Source organism: Trachurus japonicus, chromosome 21 (genome assembly GCF_045865225.1).
Source record: "Trachurus japonicus isolate A0001 chromosome 21, Traja_1.0".
In the NCBI taxonomy this organism is placed as follows: Eukaryota; Metazoa; Chordata; class Actinopteri; order Carangiformes; family Carangidae; genus Trachurus; species Trachurus japonicus.
The window spans coordinates 31,819,640-31,838,571 of record NC_140927.1 but is presented as its reverse complement, the minus strand read 5'-3'; the positions used below and the strand labels follow the sequence as shown (position 1 = coordinate 31,838,571).

Genomic DNA, 18,932 nt, shown 5'->3' with positions numbered 1-18,932 from the left:
TAGACCCAACTGATGACTCTGTGTGTGTGTCTGTCTGTGTGTGTGTGTGTCTGTGTGTGTGTGTGTGTGTGTGTGCGTGGTTGTGTGTGTGTACTGTATGTGCGTGCTCTAGATGACTAAGTTTAACTCTGTGTCCTCTCTCTCTCTCTCTGCTTCGGTTTCCTCCTCTCCAGCAAAACACTTACATAACAGCAAATGCACATACTGTACTGTGTGTGTGTGTGTGTGTGTGTGTGTGTGTGTGTGTGTCCAAGGGTAACCTCTGCGGGGGCTCACTGGGGGGGGGGGGGGGTGCGTGCATGCATGTGTTTAAGTGTGTGTGTGCAAACTGACAGTCTAATCCCTCAGCAGCTCTTGTGCTCCGAGCCTTAAACAAACAGCACAAACATCTCTCTAACCCCACACACACACACACACACACACACACTGCCCCCACCCCTCTCTCTCTCCTCCAGGCTGTCAGGGTCATGTTGTTAAACCAGGACCCTGGTTGTCTTCACAGAGTCCATAATAGAGAGAGAGAGAGGGAATGACTAGGGATGCACATGATTAACCGTTTAACCGTTAACAAGAACTTTGACTGATTAATACTATAGTTTTTTGTTTTTTTTATTATTAGCTCCTTATGTCATCAACTCATGGGGGTGTGTCGACATGTGCAGACTTCCACGTGCCTTCAGTCATATTTAGGAGCTAAAAGTCATAAGTACTTTACTTGTCGTAAGTAAAAGAAAGTTATGTCAAAATGTAAAAAAGCAAAAGAAAAGAAAAGATCACGATAAAGATTTTTATTCTGTGGGTAATGGGGGCGGGACTAGATCAGCTTTTGCTTCTCCTGCTTTCCCTTTCGGCCATGTGTATTGTATTACTTGAACTAAGATGAAGTGTGATGATGATGATTTAAATTGACATGCCCAAAATAAACAAATTGATTGATTGATAAAGTTACAGAGGAGGACTGACAGTATGTACAGCAGCCCCCGTGAAGGAAGATCAGACCATAAATGTAGCTACACAGACATAGATGTGAATCACCTGTAACTATGGCGCTAATTAAAAGAGGACGTCGCTGCTGCAAAATTGAAATGTCTCTCATTATCTCCTCCCCCTCATGTGGACTAAGGGCTGGGAGAAGTTTCAGAGTCCTCCGTGGCTTCTCTGAGTTACAGGGGGTCTCGGCGTAGCAGTGCATGTCCATATAACGGTTGCAAATGGATACCAACTGTCTTCGTAACAAAAAGACACACCAAAAAACATCCAAATACCTCCATGCTGCTCGTATGTAATGTCCCTCTTGTATTGAAGCCCCGACATGAGAAATTGTTCTGGAAAAAATTAAATAAGTCAATATTTTAAGCTTGTTTTGTAGCGGAAGCTCCCAGTGTCTCAGTTCACTGCTCTTCCTGTGTCCCGGCGGGACAATTTCTCATTTCGGGGCTTCAATACAAGACGGACATTACAGATGAGCAGCATGGAGGTATTTGGATGTTTTTTGGTGTGTCTTTTTGTTACGAAGACAGTTGGTATCCATTTGCAACCGTCATATGGACATGCACTGCTACGCCGAGACCCCCTGTAACTCAGAGAAGCCACGGAGGACTCTGAAACTTCTCCCAGCCCTTAGTCCACATGAGGGGGAGGAGATAATGAGTTGCAATTTCAATTTTGGGTGAACTATCCCTTTAACCGGTTAACGTGAGGATGAGCGTCGGTTATCAGTCAGGAAAAAAATTCAAAATGTGCATCCCTAAGAATGACAGAACAGAGAGAGAGCAGAGTCAGCCTGAGGAGGAAACACCTCCGAGTCTTAGTCGGGAACATCCCATCATGAACAGTGAACAGTTCTCTGTGCACTCACGTCGTCCTCCTTGGTGCCGCCCCAGAAGTTGGTCCCGCCGGCGTAGCTGGGAATGTTCAACACGGCGATGCCCTGCAGGCTGGGCAGAGGGATGTACTGACCGTCACACTGGGAGACAAGGAGACAAGACAACAACCATCAGAGAGGGAGAGAGAGGGGGGGGGGGCATCCAACATCCAACACCTCCCTCTGCTCTGACCTTTAGGTTTAAGGGGAGACACTACAGGTGAATAGGGTAAAAACCATATGAAACTTCCCAAGTTCATCACTCACATTAAGACAAATATTTTTTGTATTACAAGTTTTTAAATATGTAAATGAGGCAATATCTGATGAAATGTGCACTAATTTGCATACATTTCCAGAACCGAAATCTGGACAATGGATAAAGCTACTTTCAAAATTCTTGTTTTATTTTGTTGAGTTTTTACATTGGAGGATTGTGGATATCTCTTTTTATCACTCTGTAAATGAGAAAATACTGTCACCAGCCCTAATGAATAAAATGTTGTATAAATCAGGCTTTGAATGAACAATCCAGCTCTGCTTTGGTTCAATGCAAAAATGCATCCATGCAACATGAAAAAAAAAATCATTTAAAGCAGAAGTAAGCGATCCGGTCGTTTTGGCTAATGCTGCGTTCCAGGCAGGCTTTTAAAACCGTAAATTACAGCTTCAAGTCACGACTTACGACTTTGTAGCGTTCCAGGCAACCCACTCGTGTTTTTCCGACCTGTTTTACCGGTGAAAGTCACTATAACGGCCACTCGTAACTTCTGACCCGTGAACTTGTACCAGATCGAACTGGTACCACTTCACAGGTCGGAAAAACACGAGTTACGAGTTGCCTTGAACGCACCATAACAGTCCTCGTCGCTACATCACCACATTCACGGCGTTCCTTGGCTGCACACACAGAGAGGACTGCCCTTTTATGCCGTTCTCTCTCCTCATTGGAAAAAACTTGTAGGATACGATAAAAGTTTTCTCTTCGGCTCAGAGCAGAGCAGAGTGACTGACAGACCCGTGTTTCAGACCAAACACTCTATGTAAGTGATTGCTGTCGGAAGATACAACTATTTAAGACTTATATTAACACAAAAATATCACTTACTTCTGCTTTAAAGCAGCTTAATGCTCTTCTAAATGACTTAAACTATAATAGTCTTAATATTTTTAAGTCTCTCTTCGCTCTGGGCTTCTGGACCTGTTGTGGTTTTATTAACACCTGAACACTACACACCATCTACACACCAACACCAACTCGGCGGCTCCATGTGCTCCAATCTTCATGATTTTGGAAAAGTGCTGCAGATGTTGTGCTTCAACTTACAGCTGCAAATCAGAGTTTAAATGGTGTTTTAAACCCCTGTCCACCATTGTCTGATCCCTGTGGTGTGGAGCTCTCTGTGTCTGCAGAGCTTCAGGGTGTAAAACGCTACTATCCCTTTAAACCTGTCGGGTGCTGCTGTCTCACCTCCAGCTGCACCTTCTGCTCCAGGTTCTTGTAGGTTCTCTGCAGCAGCTCCTTGGTGCCCAGGACGCCGTACCACATCATGTTCTTGGTGCGACTCCTGCACGGGGAGGAACAGAGGAGGTTTTACTCTGACGGAACGGAACAACGTGGCCCCGACTCGGAAAAAAAAACTGGTTCCTTGGAGGCAGCAGCAGGCTGGAAAAGAGGCGTCAGTCAGTGTGTCTGTTGCTGTGTGTGTGCAGTGGTGGACACACTGCAAAAACTGAAAATCTTTCCAAGAATATTTGTCTTATTTCTTGTCAAAATGTCTCATTTCCAGTCAAAACTAATCTCTTTCCACTTTAAATAAGACTCATCACCTAAAAATTAACTTGTTTTTAGATCATTTTCACTTGTTTCAAACTAATTTTCACTTGAAATAAGTAGAAAAATCTGCCAGTGAAAGCAAGTTTTTTGTGCTTGTAATAAGAAAGAAAAACTTGCTCCACTATCAGATTTTTCTACTTATTTAAAGTGGACAATTTGCTTGAAAATTTTTTAAAAGTGTCTAAAAACAAGCTACTTTTTAAATGTGATGAGTCTTATTTTAAGTATAATTAAATTTATTTTGACTAGAAATGACATTTTGACTAGAAATAAGACAAATATTCTTGGTAAGATTTGGAATTTTTGCAGTGTGAGGAAGTCTTTCACTGTCTCAAAATCTTTCCAAGAATATTTGTCTTATTTCTTGTCCAAATGTCTCATTTCTAGTCAAAACTAATCTCTTTCCACTTAAAATAAGACTCATTACCTACAAATTCACTTGTTTTTAGACCATTTTCACTTAAATTCACAATAAATAGAAAAATCTGCCAGTGAAAGTAAGTTTTTTATGCTTGTAATAAGAAAGAAAAACTTGCTCCACTATCAGATTTTTTCTACTTATTCCAAGTGAAAATTTGCTTAAAAGAAGTAAAAAAGTGTCTAAAAACAAGCTACTTTTTAATGTGATGTGTCTTATTTTAAGTAGAATGAGATTTGTTTTGACTAGAAATTATATTTTTACTAGAAATAAGACAAATATTCTTGGTAAGATACTTGAGTTTTTGCAGTGTAATGCTGCATTAGCATCAAAACAAAGAAGGCTAAATAAAAAACGATAATACATACGTAGTCTAAGAAAAAAAAAGGAAAAGTTAGGGGGAGGGGCCCACTTTAGTATTCTTTAAGGGGGCCCAGAATTCCTAGCAACGGCCCTGTGTGTTAGTGTGTGTGTGTGTGTGTGTGTGTGTGTGTGTGTGTGCGTCTCACCTGCATTTCTCTGGATGCTCCTCTCTCTTGTTGTTGAACTCCAGGGAGATTTTCGCGTCCAGGCCGATGCCAAAGTAGTTGTTCATTACACACTTCTCCATGTAGCCCTCTCTGCGCACACACACACACACACACACACACACACACAAAGTAAAGTCACAAACTAACAAACCAACAAACCAACCAATCAGAGCGGAGCTGAGGGAGACAGATGTGGACAGATGTGGCAGCTCTTACAGTGAGTCCAGGTCGGGGTCGATGAAGGGCGTGGCGCCGAAGGGGTCGATGTTCGCCAGCAGCATCTTACTAATGATGGAGCTGCCGGCGATGGAGGCGGCCAGACCGGCCCGCAAGCCTAAACACACACACACACACACACACACACACACACACACACACACACACACACACACGGTTACGATAGTTGAGTCATCCTGTCACCCAAAGGAGAATCAGTTGTCCAGAAGCTTTGACATGTTAACCCTTCAGTCTTGTTCGTGTGCAGCAGCAGCAGTGTGTAGTCTATGTGATGCTCAGTATACCCACTGAAAATGCATTAAAGGGACAGTTCATAGCAGTAGGTTCATCACCTTTAATTGTCGGTGCATGTTGTTTTGAGATCGGTGGGGCGTTTTAGAAACAGCTTGAACCGACAATTAAAAGGTACAGTATAGGGATTATGGGGATAGGCGAATTTGCCAAAATGTTGAAATATCCCTTTAATATTTCAGCATACCCACTACAAATTTAGTCTACCAGCAGAACTGAAACCAGATCCAACTGTAAGCACTTTTAAATCCAGGTTAAAAACATTTCTTTTTCCGTTTTTTTTTCTTTTTTTTACTTTATTGCCTTAAATGCACATTAACAGGCAATTAACATCTTGCACTGTAAATCCTCTAAATTGTTTTAATGCAAATCAATATTTCATGCTGCAAACTCTATTTTAGTCTAGTTTTTATTATATTACACACACATATATATATATATATATATATATATATATACATATATATATATTTCCAGTGTTTTTCTTGCTTTCAATTGTATGTTAAATGGTTCCAATTTGTACAATTTTGGGCATTATGTTAATTTTTGTTTAATTGTTTTTTGTTTTTTTTCCATTTTCCATTTTCCAATCGGTTAAATGTTTATTTTTTATGTTATAAAGCACATTGAGTTGTCCCTTTGGTATGAAATGCACTGTATATAAAGCTGCCTTGCCTACAACAAAACTATTGAACTATAGTCTATGATACAGGTATGAACAGTTTACCCACCTAAAAATCAGTACTAGACTACACCACTGTGTGTGTGTGTGTGTGTGTGTGTGTGTGTGTGTGTGTGTGTGTGTGTGTGTGTGTGTGTGTGTGTGTTACCGGGGCAGATGATGCGTGTGTTGAGTACAGGCAGGTTCTCCTTGCTGGTGGTGAAGGGTGTGATGGTGAAGGAGCCGTAGGACTGAGTGCTGCGACTCACCCTCCGCTCCGTCGGAGAACACGGACTCTTCGCAGCTGGACACACACACACACACACACACACACACACACACGGAAAATTGACTTTAGTGAGTTTATTTTTCTGAAGGAGCTTTTAATCTGAAAGGCTCCTGGTCCGATGCTTCTTCTTCCTGCAGAGGGTTGAAACAGGAAGTGACGGCCTCATCCAGAGTCACGCAGGACAACACGGTCTGGACTGTGTGTGTGTGTGTGTGTGTGTGTGTGTGTGTGTGTGTGTGTGTGTGTGTGTGTGTGTGTGTTTTATCCACCCACACAGGGAGTCGACATCGTACGAGTCCTCTCTCTAAGAAAACACACAAGACTAACTTGTTTTTAGATCATTTTCACTTGTTTCAAACTAATTTCCCACTTGAAATAAGTAGAAAAATCTGCCAGTGAAAGTTAAAGTTTTTTGTGCTTGTAATAACAAAGAAAAACTTGCTCCACTATCAGATTTTTCACCTAATTTCAAGTGAAAATAGACTTGAAATAAGTAAAAAGTGTCTATAACAAGCTACTTTTTATGTATAACTATGTATGTATATGTATAAATATACATAATGAGATTAGTTTTGACTAGAAATGACATTTTGACTAGAAATAAGACAAATATTCTTGGTAAGATTTTGAGTTTTTGCAGTGTATAGGAACTAATTTATCCCTTCCGCAATTAAGGCATTAAACAGTAATATGTAGCATTTTATTACAGAACTGTAATTTGAGCGGTTTTACCATTTTTGTATGGTTTTATTGTTTTATTATTTCTATACGCAAACACTGTGAATGTAGCACTTTAGTTTATTTTTGAATTGTTGGTTTTTATTCTACTGGTTTAGTTTTTCTTCGTATTGAACCACACCGCACGTACAGTAGCACTTTAACTTAAGAGCTGTTGGTTTGATCAGTTTTATGGATTTATTTGTTCGAGTGGAAGCACACTGCAAAAACTAAAAATCTTTCCAAGAATATTTGTCTTATTTCTTGTCAAAATGTCTCATTTCTAGTCAAAACTAATCTCTCTCCACTTTAAATAAGACTCATCACCTAAAAATTAACTTTTTTTTAGATCATTTTCACTTGTTTCAAACTAATTTTCACTTGAAATAAGTAGAAAAATCTGCCAGTGAAAGCAAGTTTTTTGTGCTTGTAATAGGAAAGAAAAATTTGCTCCACTATCAGATTTTTCTACTTATTTCAAATGAAAATATGATTGAAATAAGTAAAAAGTGTCTAAAAACAAGCTACTTTTTGTGTGATGAGTCTTATTTTAAGTAGAATGAGATTTGTTTTGACTAGAAATGACATTTTGACTAGAAAAAAGACAAATATTCTTGGTAAGATATTGAGTTTTTGCAGTGCACACTTCACTGTTTTAAATGTGTGTTTTAATGTGGGAAAGTACTTTGTATGAATGTCTCGTATTATATGTATTGTCTTGTCTTATTGCAGTGGCTCAGAGCCCAAAACTCATTTCTCTTCGGGACAATAAAGTACAGTCCGATCCGATCCAGACTGGCAGATCTACAGACTGACAGGTTTCTAGAATAAATGAGTTGTCCACATCCTCAGAGTGTTTTCTGATTGGTTGGTGTCCAGCTCAGGAAGGAGTGAGGAGGCAGCGGGAGGAAACAAGGAGAGGATACAGAGCCGAGGGTTTGACTGATACCTCCTGCTCTTCCAGCGCTGAAAGATGTGTGGAAGGAAGGAAGCAGCCTCATGATAAACAGGAAGAACTTCTGCCCCGAAGACAATAACACATCCTGTGGCGCGTTCACGCAGCAACAATACGCATGTGCATCCACCGCACATGCAGATGCACATACAGTGAGACTTTACAGGGCTCTGCTTTTCCACAGGTACCACACTAGAAATACAAAATACAAAATCTTACCAAGAATATTTGTCTTATTTCTAGTCAAAATGTCATTTCTGGTCAAAACACATCTCTTTATACTCAAAATAAGACTCATCACATTTAAAAAGCAGCTTGTTTTTAGACACTTTTTACTTTTTTCAAGCAAATTTTCACTTGAAATCATCTGACAGTGGAGCAAGTTTTTCTTTCTTATTACAAGCACAAAAAACTTGCTTTCACTGGCAGATTTTTCTACTTATTTCAAGTGAAAATTAGTTTGAAACAAGTGAAAATGATCTAAAAACAAGTTCATTTTTAGATGATGAGTCTTATTTTAAGTGGAAAGAGATTAGTTTTGACCAGAAATGAGACATTTTGACAAGAAATAAGACAAATATTCTTGGAAAGATTCTGAGTTTTTGCAGTGCACCATCATTTATTATTAAAGAAGTTTTTCCGTCGCTCGGCCCCCGGGGGCCAGAGGTGGAGCATGACAGGAGAGAAGGGGCTTCTCCCTCCTACTACCACTAATCCTTGAGTTTATTTATGACAGGAAACATGATTTGCGTCAGCAGCACTTCTTTTTTTCTTTTTTTTTCCATTAGCTGTGTGTCTGTCTGGTGTCTCTGTGCTGCAGCTGCAGAGAGCGCAGCGTCCACAAGGGGGCGACATTTAACTCACTTCACACAGCTCTGGAGAAAACTAAGAGAGCACTTTCACAAATGTTTCTTAAAAGCATCTCTACATGTATGACAGTCATTCTTTTCTTTTCTTTTTTAAACACCAACACAAACACAACTCCTTCTCCTTAATGAGACACTGATGTCATCGATCACCTGAACCACATCTGGTTTTATAGGAAGATTATAAAAACCACTGCTGGGATTAAACATTAAACATTATCCCACAAAAACTGCTTTATAAACTCTTCCTGAGTTAAAATATTCTTGCTGTGTTGTTTAGGAATAAATATCAACATGTTTTCTTTGCATTATTATTATTCAAGGTCTGAAAAGACTTGGTATTTTTTGTTATTTAGACTAGTTTGGTCATTTTCAGCCAATAAAAGCTCTAAATGACAATATATTTGTTTTCAATTTTGGGAGAAATGTTGTCGGCAGTTGATAGAATAAAACAAAACAAAAAAATAATTAATTTTACTCAAACACATACCTATAAATAGTAAAACTAGAGAAACTGATCATTTTGGGAGTGGTCTCTTTATGTTTTCCAGAGCTGCAGTAGAATATATCAGGACTTTCCCTTATAATAACTGTGTTGTTGTTTGATTGGATATCTGTCCATCTAGCAGGAAGTGAGAGGAATGACAGTTGACGGAGTCGTGGGAATCAGATGGGACAGGTTGGACAGGTTGGAGAAACACATGAGGGTCCAGGAAGTGGAAGGTTTGACACGCAGGATGGGAACAGGTCTGAGGCATTAAAATGCATGCGATGTCTGTCTTCCAGATGCATCCTGGGTTCGTTCACACCTGAACTTTAAGTGGATCACCTGACACAGATGTTACACTGCAAAAACTCAAAATCTTTCCAAGAATATTTGTCTTATTTCTTGTCAAAATGTCTCATTTCTAGTCAAAACTAATCTCTTTCCACTTTAAATAAGACTCATCACCTAAAAATTAACTTGTTTTTCATTTTCACTTGTTTCAAACTAATTTTCACTTGAAATAAGTAGAAAAATCTGCCAGTGAAAGGAAGTTTTTTGTGCTTGTAATAAGAAAGAAAAACTTGCTCCACTGTCAGATTTTTCTACTTATTTCAAGTGAAAATAGACTTGAAATAAGTAAAAAGTGTCTAAAAACAAGCTGCTTTTTATGTATAACTATGGTATGGTTATGGTTTAGGTATAATGAGATTTGTTTTGACTAGAAATAAGACAAATATTCTTGGAAAGATTTTGAGTTTTTGCAGTGTATAACATTCTCCACTTTAACAGGTGTATTATTATTTTGTGACGGGACTTCTTGAGTCAGGTAACGGTGCATTTTATTGGCCCTAACGGAGGAAACGTAACGCTGTTATTCCGGTCGCAGCCTGACTGACACACACACACTGCAAAAACCCCAAGTCTTTTCAAGAGTATTTGTCTTATTTCTAATTTTCACTTGAAATAAGTAGAAAAATCTGCCAGTGAAAGCAAGTTTTTTGCGCTTGTAATAAGAAAGAAAAACTTGCTCCACTCTCAGATTTTTCTACTTATTTTAAGTGAAAATAGACTTGAAATAAGTAAAAAGTGTCTGAAAACAAGCTACTTTTTAATGTGATGAGTCTTATTTTAAGTAGAATTAGATTTGTTTTGACTAGAAATAAGACAAATGTTCTTGGTAAGAGTTTGAGTTTTTGCAGTGCAGATGTTAATGCAGATGTTGCACTGCAAAAACTCAAAATCTTACCAAGAATATTTGTCTTATTTCTAGTCAAAATGTCTCATTTCTAGTCAAAACAAATCTCATTCTACTTAAAATAAGACTCATCACATAAAAAGTAGCTTGTTTTTAGACACTTTTTACTTCTTTCAAGCAGATTTTCACTTGAAATAAGTAGAAAAATCTGACAGTGGAGCAAGTTTTTCTTTCTTATTACAAACACAAAGAACTTCCTTTCATTGGCAGATTTTTCTACTTATTTTAAGTGAAAATTAGTTTGAAACAAGTGAAAATGATCCAAAAACAAGTTAATTTTTAGGTGATGAGTCTTATTTAAAGTGGAAAGAGATTAGTTTGGACTAGAAATTAAACATTTTGACAAGAAATAAGACAAATATTCTTGGTAAGACTTTGAGTTTTTGCAGTGTACAGATGTTACTGTAATGCAGATGTTGTGGGGGACTCACAGGGCAGCGCCTCCAGCTCCTTGGTGTCCTCGTCCTTCTCGCTGTCCCTGTTCTCCTCCTCGCTGTCCTTCCTGAACTCCAGCGGCGACGGCAGCAGCTCGGTGTCGTCGGTGTGGAGGTTCTGCTCGTCCACGGCCCGCTCCGCCTGCTCGATGATCTGCCGCACCGCTTTCTTCAGGCTGTTGGCCCGGAGCATCAGCTGCTCTCTGCTTCTGAACAGCTGGTGTGGCGACGCTGCTCCTCCTCCTCCTCCTCTTCCCTTCTCCGTCTCGTCCTCGTCCAGCTTCTCCGGCAGACTCTCCTCGCTGGCCTCCTCTTCCTCCTCCCCCGCTTCGTCCTCCTCCTCCTCCTCCTCCTCCTGCTCCTCCTCCACGATGGGCGGCGTGGAGTGAGGCAGCGGAGGAAGGGACTGGCACTCTGCGTTCAGCGTCCCGAGGAGAGACTCCAGCTTCTCGTTGAGGATGGCACACTGCAGGAGGAGGAGGAGGAAGAGCAATGATTCTTATCCTCTATCCATTCATAAACTTAAAAAAACGATTTTTTTATTAAGGGGATAGTTCAACATTTTTAGCAAATTGCCCATTGCCATAATCCCTATAGTCATACACTGCAAAAACTCAAAATCTTACCAAGAATATTTGTCTTATTTCTAGTCAAAACTAATCTCATTCTACTTAAAATAAGACTCATCACATTAAAAGTAGCTTGTTTTTAGACACTTTTTTACATCTTTCAAGCATATTTTCAATTAAAATAATCTGATAGTGGAGCAGGTTTTTCTTTCTTATTACAAGCACAAAAAAACTTGCTTTCACTGGCAGATTTTTCTACTTATTTCGAGTGAAAATTTGTTTGAAACAAGTGAAAATGATCTAAAAACAAGTTAATTTTTAGGTGATGAGTCTTATTTTAAGTGGAAAGAGATTAGTTTTGACTAGAAATGAGACATTTTGACAAGAAATAAGACAAATATGCTCGGAAAGATTTGGAGTTTTTGCAGTGTACAATTCTGAATCCATTCATAAACTTAAAAAAAAACTATTTTTTATTTAAGGGGATAGTTCAACATTTATAGCAAATTGGCCCATTGCCATAATCCCTATAGTCATAGCAGTAGGTTCATTACTATATTGCTTACTTCATGCAACGGAGGCTCATTATGGGATTTCTTGGTTTTCCTCATCAAACTCATCAAATACACAATCCAACAACTCCACAACGCTCTGGTGGACAAGTTGTGACCTGCACATTCACCACGCTATGAGATAATAACACAACGTTACCACACAGAGTTGTTTTAGAGGGAAATACAGAGACTGCTTGATGAAAAACTGTCCCTGAAGGCAACGTGCATCAGTGGTTTTGCATGAATTTCCCTCTAAAACAACTCTGTGTGGTAACGTTGTGTTATTATCTCATAGCGTGGTGAATGTGCAGCTCACAACTTGTCCACCAGAGCAGTTTACTTTAAAATGGTTCAAATATATTGCTGCTCAATAAATCTTAAGAACTGACTCATGTGTGTCTGAGGACATCATCATCATCATTCAACTTTTTCACACAAAAAATTGCAAAAGAAACAAACAAACACAATTTAAATTGAATCGGCACCAAAAAATCGTAAAAGCATTGAATCGGTAGAAAAGCATATCGTCCCAACTCTACTAATTAACACCACAGTGACTCGGACTTGTGTTTGATTTGCACAGAGGACGATGGCAGTAAGTTGAGATCTTACTTTGAGAGACATGGTGTCACACTCGTCTGCGTTCTCGTAGGCTTTCCCCACTTTGGCAACAAAGTCCTTCACTGTTTCACACAGGATCCTTAAAAAACAAACAAAAAAAAAAACAGGAAGTAAACGTTAGAAAAGAGCAGCTCACTCAGAAACTCTCGTGTTTAATAATTTAATCTCCTATTTTATTGGGTTTTATCTAATATATTATGCTGCTCAAACACCCTTTTTCTCCTCCTTACATAAAATATAGTTATTATTCACCTATCACAGCTGCAGCCCTTTACAGTAAATAAACCTGCACACACCTGCATGTCTCTACATTGAGGTGTATGTTGTTGATTTGTGACAAGAATGAGGTCACTTAATCCTTCATTCAGAGTCTCTATGGCATTTTCTTCTGTATTTCTTTCACCTGGTCTCCTTAAACCTCAGCTCTGTGATGCACAATCAACTAACTGACTTCCATTATTTCAAGACAACCTGGGCTTTCTGAATATTCACTCTGTAGTGGTGTCATATGAATGTAGAAAAAGATATATGATCAGAAACAGAAAGGAAAATAAAAAAACAAAACAAAAAAAATCACAAATATTTGTTTGAAACACACAGAAAAGTATTATGAACTTCTTTTTAGACACTATAGAACTGTTCTTTGAAGTCTTAGGGATTAGGGGGAGAAGAATAAGGACTCTATTTACTGATAAAACCCTGATAATCGCGATCTTACAAGGCAACAGAGCAACAATCTTGATGCTGTCTTTGGTCCATCCTGTGATGAGGCAGGATTACTCCACATCTGGTTGAGCTCAGAGGGTTCAAAATACAAGAGGCTGCTGATATTATGCACATTTCATTGTTTTTGCTTCCCATTGTGTCAGTTTGAAACACCTACAGAGTAGTATTGCTGCATGATTTTCAGCTCAGGAAAAATCCCGATTTCAACCACTTCCTGAAACGCTTCGTTCTGGCTGTGTGTGCTGACTCACTTGGCGGAGGAGATGACCACAGAGTGCTGCTCAGAGTTGAGGATCTTCGTGAGGTGGGCAGCTACTGAGTCTTCATAGGCAGAAATGTGAACCTTGCAACAGAATACATTAAAAAAAAGTTTAAAAGTAGAGAAACTGCGTAAACGAGCGTTAGAGAAGAAACTAAGAACATTTCCTCATTAAACTGTTATCGAACACAGATAACGGTTTCACACTGGCACTGGTTCAGTTCTGGAGTCTCAGAACCTCGGTGCTGTCTGTCGAACCAGCAGCTTTCACACCAGTTAGTGGAACCAAAGTGGGAAGACGTCATTCTGCGTCACACAGGCGGAAGTAAACACAGAAACAGCTCTTTCCGAAACCGCATACTACCGTACTGCCTACTACATACTGTGTTAGTACTGTATGTACTACTGCAGACTGAATGTGGGATTCAGTCTGCTACTTCAGCAGACCGATGCTGTTCACACCGCAGTATGTATGTATGCAGTAGACAAGTTGTTTAGAAGTTTGCTCCGATGTTTTTCGGAGAAGTGAAGCTCCGCAGCGACTGCGACATCACAGAGGCAGCAGCCGGTCTGCAGAGCTGCTCGGCCGGCCAACCTCCGTCGTCATCCCGGGGGAGAAAACGATCGCTATTTAACTTACCAGCAGGTTTTTAAAGGTTTACCACCGGCTGGTTAAATTATTTTTAGGAGATAAATGTTGGCCTCATTGATGAAATCTAACAATTGTGGCAGTCGCAGAAGTTTCTTTGAATGAAAAGTGAAGCCTTCTGTGTGTATTGGACAGCAGAGCAACGCTGCTTCGGGCCTCTGTATGTACAGAAATCACCACATTAATTAAAAAAATAAATAAATGTTTCACAATGAACCAATCAGTCTGCATTAAGTTTTATTTTACTAAGCTACTGTATATAACATGGTTACCGTTTCCTGCTCATTCTCCTTCCTGCTTTCCTGCTCGTCTTAAGTGACTCGCCCACTGATGATGTCACGGTTCGCAAGGAAAAACAAACCATTTTTTAGGTTCCAAAAGCAATTATTTTTTTCAGTCTGAACGCGCCGGCCGGTTCAATGTTGCGACCTGCCAGTGTGAAACCGCTAAGAGTAAGCAGTAGAGTTTCCTCCTCCTGCTGGGTTTGAGTGTGTGTGTCTACCTGGCAGTCGTCGGCCCCCTCCGGCGTGGTGGGGCAGCTGTGTTTGGGCGGGATCTTGATCTCGTAGGTCATGATGCTCCAGCGGTCCAGCATCTTGGTGCTCGCCCGCTCCAGCTTCTCCAGGATCTGGGGCAGCTGGGTGTCGTCGTCGCACGACGGGCCCCAGCCCAGCACCCGCGCCAGGTCGTTGCCCGTTCCCAACGGCAACACGCCGAGCTGGCACTGAGGGGGGAGACAGAGGAGGAGGGTTATATGGCATCAGGGAATGTGTGTGTGTGTGTGTGTGTGTGTGTGTGTGTGTGTGTGTGTGTGTGTGTGTGTGTGTGTGTGTGTGTGCATGACTGCTCGTGTGTGTATAATGAGTGCATGTCTTTATGTAAGCTGGCTGCAGCACTGACCACACACATCATGCTCTGCTCTCATGATGCCAACACACAGATTACATCTTGTCCCAGACTTCACCGTCTAGTGTCATTAAAGGGATAGTTCAACACTGTGGCAAATTGTTCCCATTGCTATAATCCCTATAGTCATAGCAGTAGGTTCGTTACCTTTAATTGTCGGTGCAAGCTGTTTTTAGAACGGTGGAGCAGAGCCGTGAGCTGCTCAGAGCTACGCTACGGAGGCTCATTATGGGATTTCTTGGTTTCCCTCATCAAACTCATCAAATACACAATCCAACAACTCCACAACGCTCTGGTGGACAAGTTGTGAGCTGCACATTCACCACGCTATGAGATAATAACACAACGTTACCACACAGAGTTGTTTTAGAGGGAAATTCATGCAAAACCGCTGATGCGCGTTGCCTTCAGGGACAGTTTTTCATCAACAGTCTCTGTATTTCCCTCTAAAACAACTCTGTGTGGTAACGTTGTGTTATTATCTCATAGTGTGGTGAATGTGCAGGTCACAACTTGTCCACCAGAGCGTTGTGGAGTTGTTGGATTGTGTATTTGATGAGTTTGATGAGGGAAACCAAGAAATCCCATAATGAGCCTCCGTAGCGTAGCTCTGAGCAGCTCACGGCTCTGCTCCACCGTTCTAAAAACAGCTTGCACCGACAATTAAAGGTAACGAACCTACTGCTATAGAGGTTATTGCAATGGGCCAATTTGCCAAAATGTTGAACTATCCCTTTAAGCTTTTACAAGTTTGTTTTTACAAAGTGTTTGAAATGCACAACCCAGGAGTCTCATGCTGCAACAAGTTGTGCAGTGTTCATGTAGTGATATTTTTGACCATTTCACCTGTTTGTGCAGGTTGAGTTTGTCGATCTCTGACAGGACCCAGCCCACGCTGCCGTCGCCGCCACACACCAGAATCCTGAAGTTGTCGAACTTCTGAAACAGGCGCAGACTGACACACACACAAACACACACAACACACACAAAGTTATCCTGAAGCTTATTACTGGATGTTTCTGTCTGTTTTGCATCTCCGCTTCACATTTTAACTGCTTGCACTGCAAAAACTCAAAATCTTTCCAAGAATATTTGTCTTATTTCTTGTCAAAATGTCTCATTTCTAGTCAAAACTAATCTCTTTCCACTTTAAATAAGACTCATCACCTAAAAATTAACTTGTTTTTAGATCATTTTCACTTGTTTCAAACACATTTTCACTTGAAATAAGTAGAAAATCTGACAGTGAAAGCAAGTTTTTTGTGTTTGTAATAAGAAAGAAAAACTTGCTCCACTATCAGATTATTTCAAGTGAAAATCTGCTTGAAAGAAGTAAAAAGTGAAAAACAAGCTACTTTTTAATTTGATGAGTCTTATTTTAAGTAGAATGATATAATCAATAATATTTTGACTAGAAATAAGACAAATGTTCTTGGTAAGATTTTGATTTTTGCAGTGTACATAAAAACATAGGTTTCATACATAAAAAGTAGCTTGTTTTTAGGCACTTTTTACTTATTTCAAGTCTATTTTCATTTGAAACAAGTAGAAAAATCTGACAGTGGAGCAAGTTTTTCTTTCTTATTACAAACACAAAAAACCTGCTTTCACTGGCAGATTTTTCTACTTATTTCAAGTGAAAATTAGTTTGAAACAAGTGAAAATGATCTAAAAACAAGTAAATTTTTAGGTGATAAGTCTTATTTAAAGTGCAAAGAGATTAGTTTTGATAAGAAATAAGACAAATATTCTTGGAAAGACTTTGTGTTCGGTGTGTTCCCTCACCCGAGGTGCGGCCCGCCGTTCACCAGGTCGAACACCTGCGCCGGGTTGAGCAGCTGCTTGAAGCGCCGGAGGAACTTCACTCCCTGGTTGTCGCCGCTTTTGGAGTTGACGAAAACCAGGAGGGGGCTGGCACACGAGGGGGGGCAGGTGGCCTTCCAGAAGCCTGAGGGAGACGGAGCAAGAAACATCAGGAACGGAGGAGAGTCTCAGAGTGATGAACAGCCACGTTTACATACACGGACACAAATACTACGGAATAAAATAGGATATTAAATGGCGATCCGAATAAAACTGTGTCATGTAATTACATCGATTGGGAAATTTTAATCCAAACCAGCAACAACTAACGGGATGGAGAGAGGTAGGAGAATTTAAAAACTGAGAATGGAATAAATAATGGTAATAATAATAAAAGAGAAAGAATAAAACAAACAAAACAAACCCAAATTTGGAAAAAAGAAAAGAAAATGAACAGAAGTAATCTATTCTCTCCTGGTTCAAACATAGGAAATCAATCACAGACGCACAGAAAAAAATCTGTTTTGTTCTTCTAGATAGATAATAGCTTGCACCGACAATTAAAGGAAACAAACCTACTGCTAAGACTATAGAGATTATGGCAATGGGCCAGGGCCAGTTTGCCCAAAATGTTGAACTATCCTTTTAACGCTGTGGGAACCAGTGGAACCAGTAACGGCTGCTGACGTTAAAACACCTCATCAAAGTGTCAGCGTGAGCGTGAGAAAGAGAAACCAGCACAGCACAACAAGGTTATTATAGTTTTAACTTTTTCATTAGTTTTTATTTTTATTTAGTTTTTCAGTTTGTTTTTTTATTTCAGTTTGTTTTTAGTGAGTTCAACAAGTGATGAAGCAGTTTTAGTTTAGTTTTTATTTTAGAGGAATTGACTAGTTTTTATTGAGTCTTAGTCTTAGTTGTAGTTTTTATTTAGTCTTAGTCTTACAGTAGTTGTAGTTTTTATTGAGTCTTAGTTGTAGTTTTTATTTAGTCTTAGTGTTAGTTGTAGTTGTTCAGGTTTTAGGAGAAAGCCTCTGTCAGAACTTTTTTTTCCCTTTTAGTTGCATCCTAAGTGAAATAGTTTGTGGAGCTGGTACTGTAATGAGGCAAAAGCCAGAGAAAGTTGAGCATACTGTAGCTTTAGGTAAATCTAAATCAAAAATACCAGTCAAGGGATTGGGCTCAGTTTGGTGATGAAGGATTTCTGATAATGAAATGGAAGACCGATGATGACGTCAGGATACATCCGCACTAGTTTGCTTTTGGTAATGTGGATACGACGCACTACAGTACTTTAAACTGCATTAAAGTGCACGTCGACAGCACACGGAATGAGCATCGAGGTCCAAAAACATCATCATCATTTTTATTGATCTCTGCATTCACATCCAGAGCTTCTTATTGGCTGCCTGCTTGTCATCAACACCGGCGTTAGAGAGAGAAAGAAAGAGTCTAATGATGCCCAATCTTACCACACACACACACATTATATATTTTTTTAAGTTTCATGTCATTTAGATACTATACACTGCAAAAACTCAAAATCTTTCCAAGAATATTTGTCTCTTATCTAGTCAAAACTAATCTCTTTCCACTAAAATAAGACTCATCACCTAAAAATTAACTTGTTTTCAGATAATTTTCACTTGTTTCAAACTCTAATTTTCACTTGAAACTTGAAAGGAAGTTTTTCTTTCTTATTACAAGCACAAAAAACTTGCTTTCACTGGCAGATTTTTCTACTTATTTCAAGTGAAAATTAGTTTGAAACAAGTGAAAATTATCTGAAAACAAGTTAATTTTTAGGTGATGAGTCTTATTTTAAGTGAAAAGAGTGTAGTTTCGACTAGAAATTAGACATTTTTACAAGAAATAAGACAAATATTCTTGGTAAGATTTAGAGTTTTTGCAGTGTAAGAGAGAGAGAGAACTTGATCAGCACACACGTGCATGCTCACACACACGCATAGGGTAAATCATTTTATGTAGCCTATACTTTTTATT

General features: G+C 39.5%; 1 protein-coding gene across 6 annotated transcripts in view; it reads right to left on the bottom strand.

The window, feature by feature from the left end:
- dgkh (diacylglycerol kinase, eta) overlaps nucleotides 1-18,932 on the bottom strand; it is a 106,972-nt gene that overhangs the window by 18,834 nt on the left and 69,206 nt on the right. For all 6 annotated transcript variants that reach the window (XM_085766074.1, XM_085766071.1, XM_085766073.1 and 3 more), the window contains 11 exons: nucleotides 16,911-17,073; nucleotides 15,972-16,080; nucleotides 14,722-14,943; nucleotides 13,563-13,654; nucleotides 12,577-12,664; nucleotides 10,839-11,307; nucleotides 6,008-6,142; nucleotides 4,866-4,983; nucleotides 4,629-4,739; nucleotides 3,336-3,432; nucleotides 1,859-1,966 (listed from right to left, as the gene is read on the bottom strand). In XM_085766074.1, coding sequence (XP_085622200.1) covers nucleotides 1,859-1,966; nucleotides 3,336-3,432; nucleotides 4,629-4,739; nucleotides 4,866-4,983; nucleotides 6,008-6,142; nucleotides 10,839-11,307; nucleotides 12,577-12,664; nucleotides 13,563-13,654; nucleotides 14,722-14,943; nucleotides 15,972-16,080; nucleotides 16,911-17,073 — 1,712 coding nt within the window. The remainder of the gene's footprint in view (nucleotides 1-1,858; nucleotides 1,967-3,335; nucleotides 3,433-4,628; nucleotides 4,740-4,865; nucleotides 4,984-6,007; nucleotides 6,143-10,838; nucleotides 11,308-12,576; nucleotides 12,665-13,562; nucleotides 13,655-14,721; nucleotides 14,944-15,971; nucleotides 16,081-16,910; nucleotides 17,074-18,932) is intronic.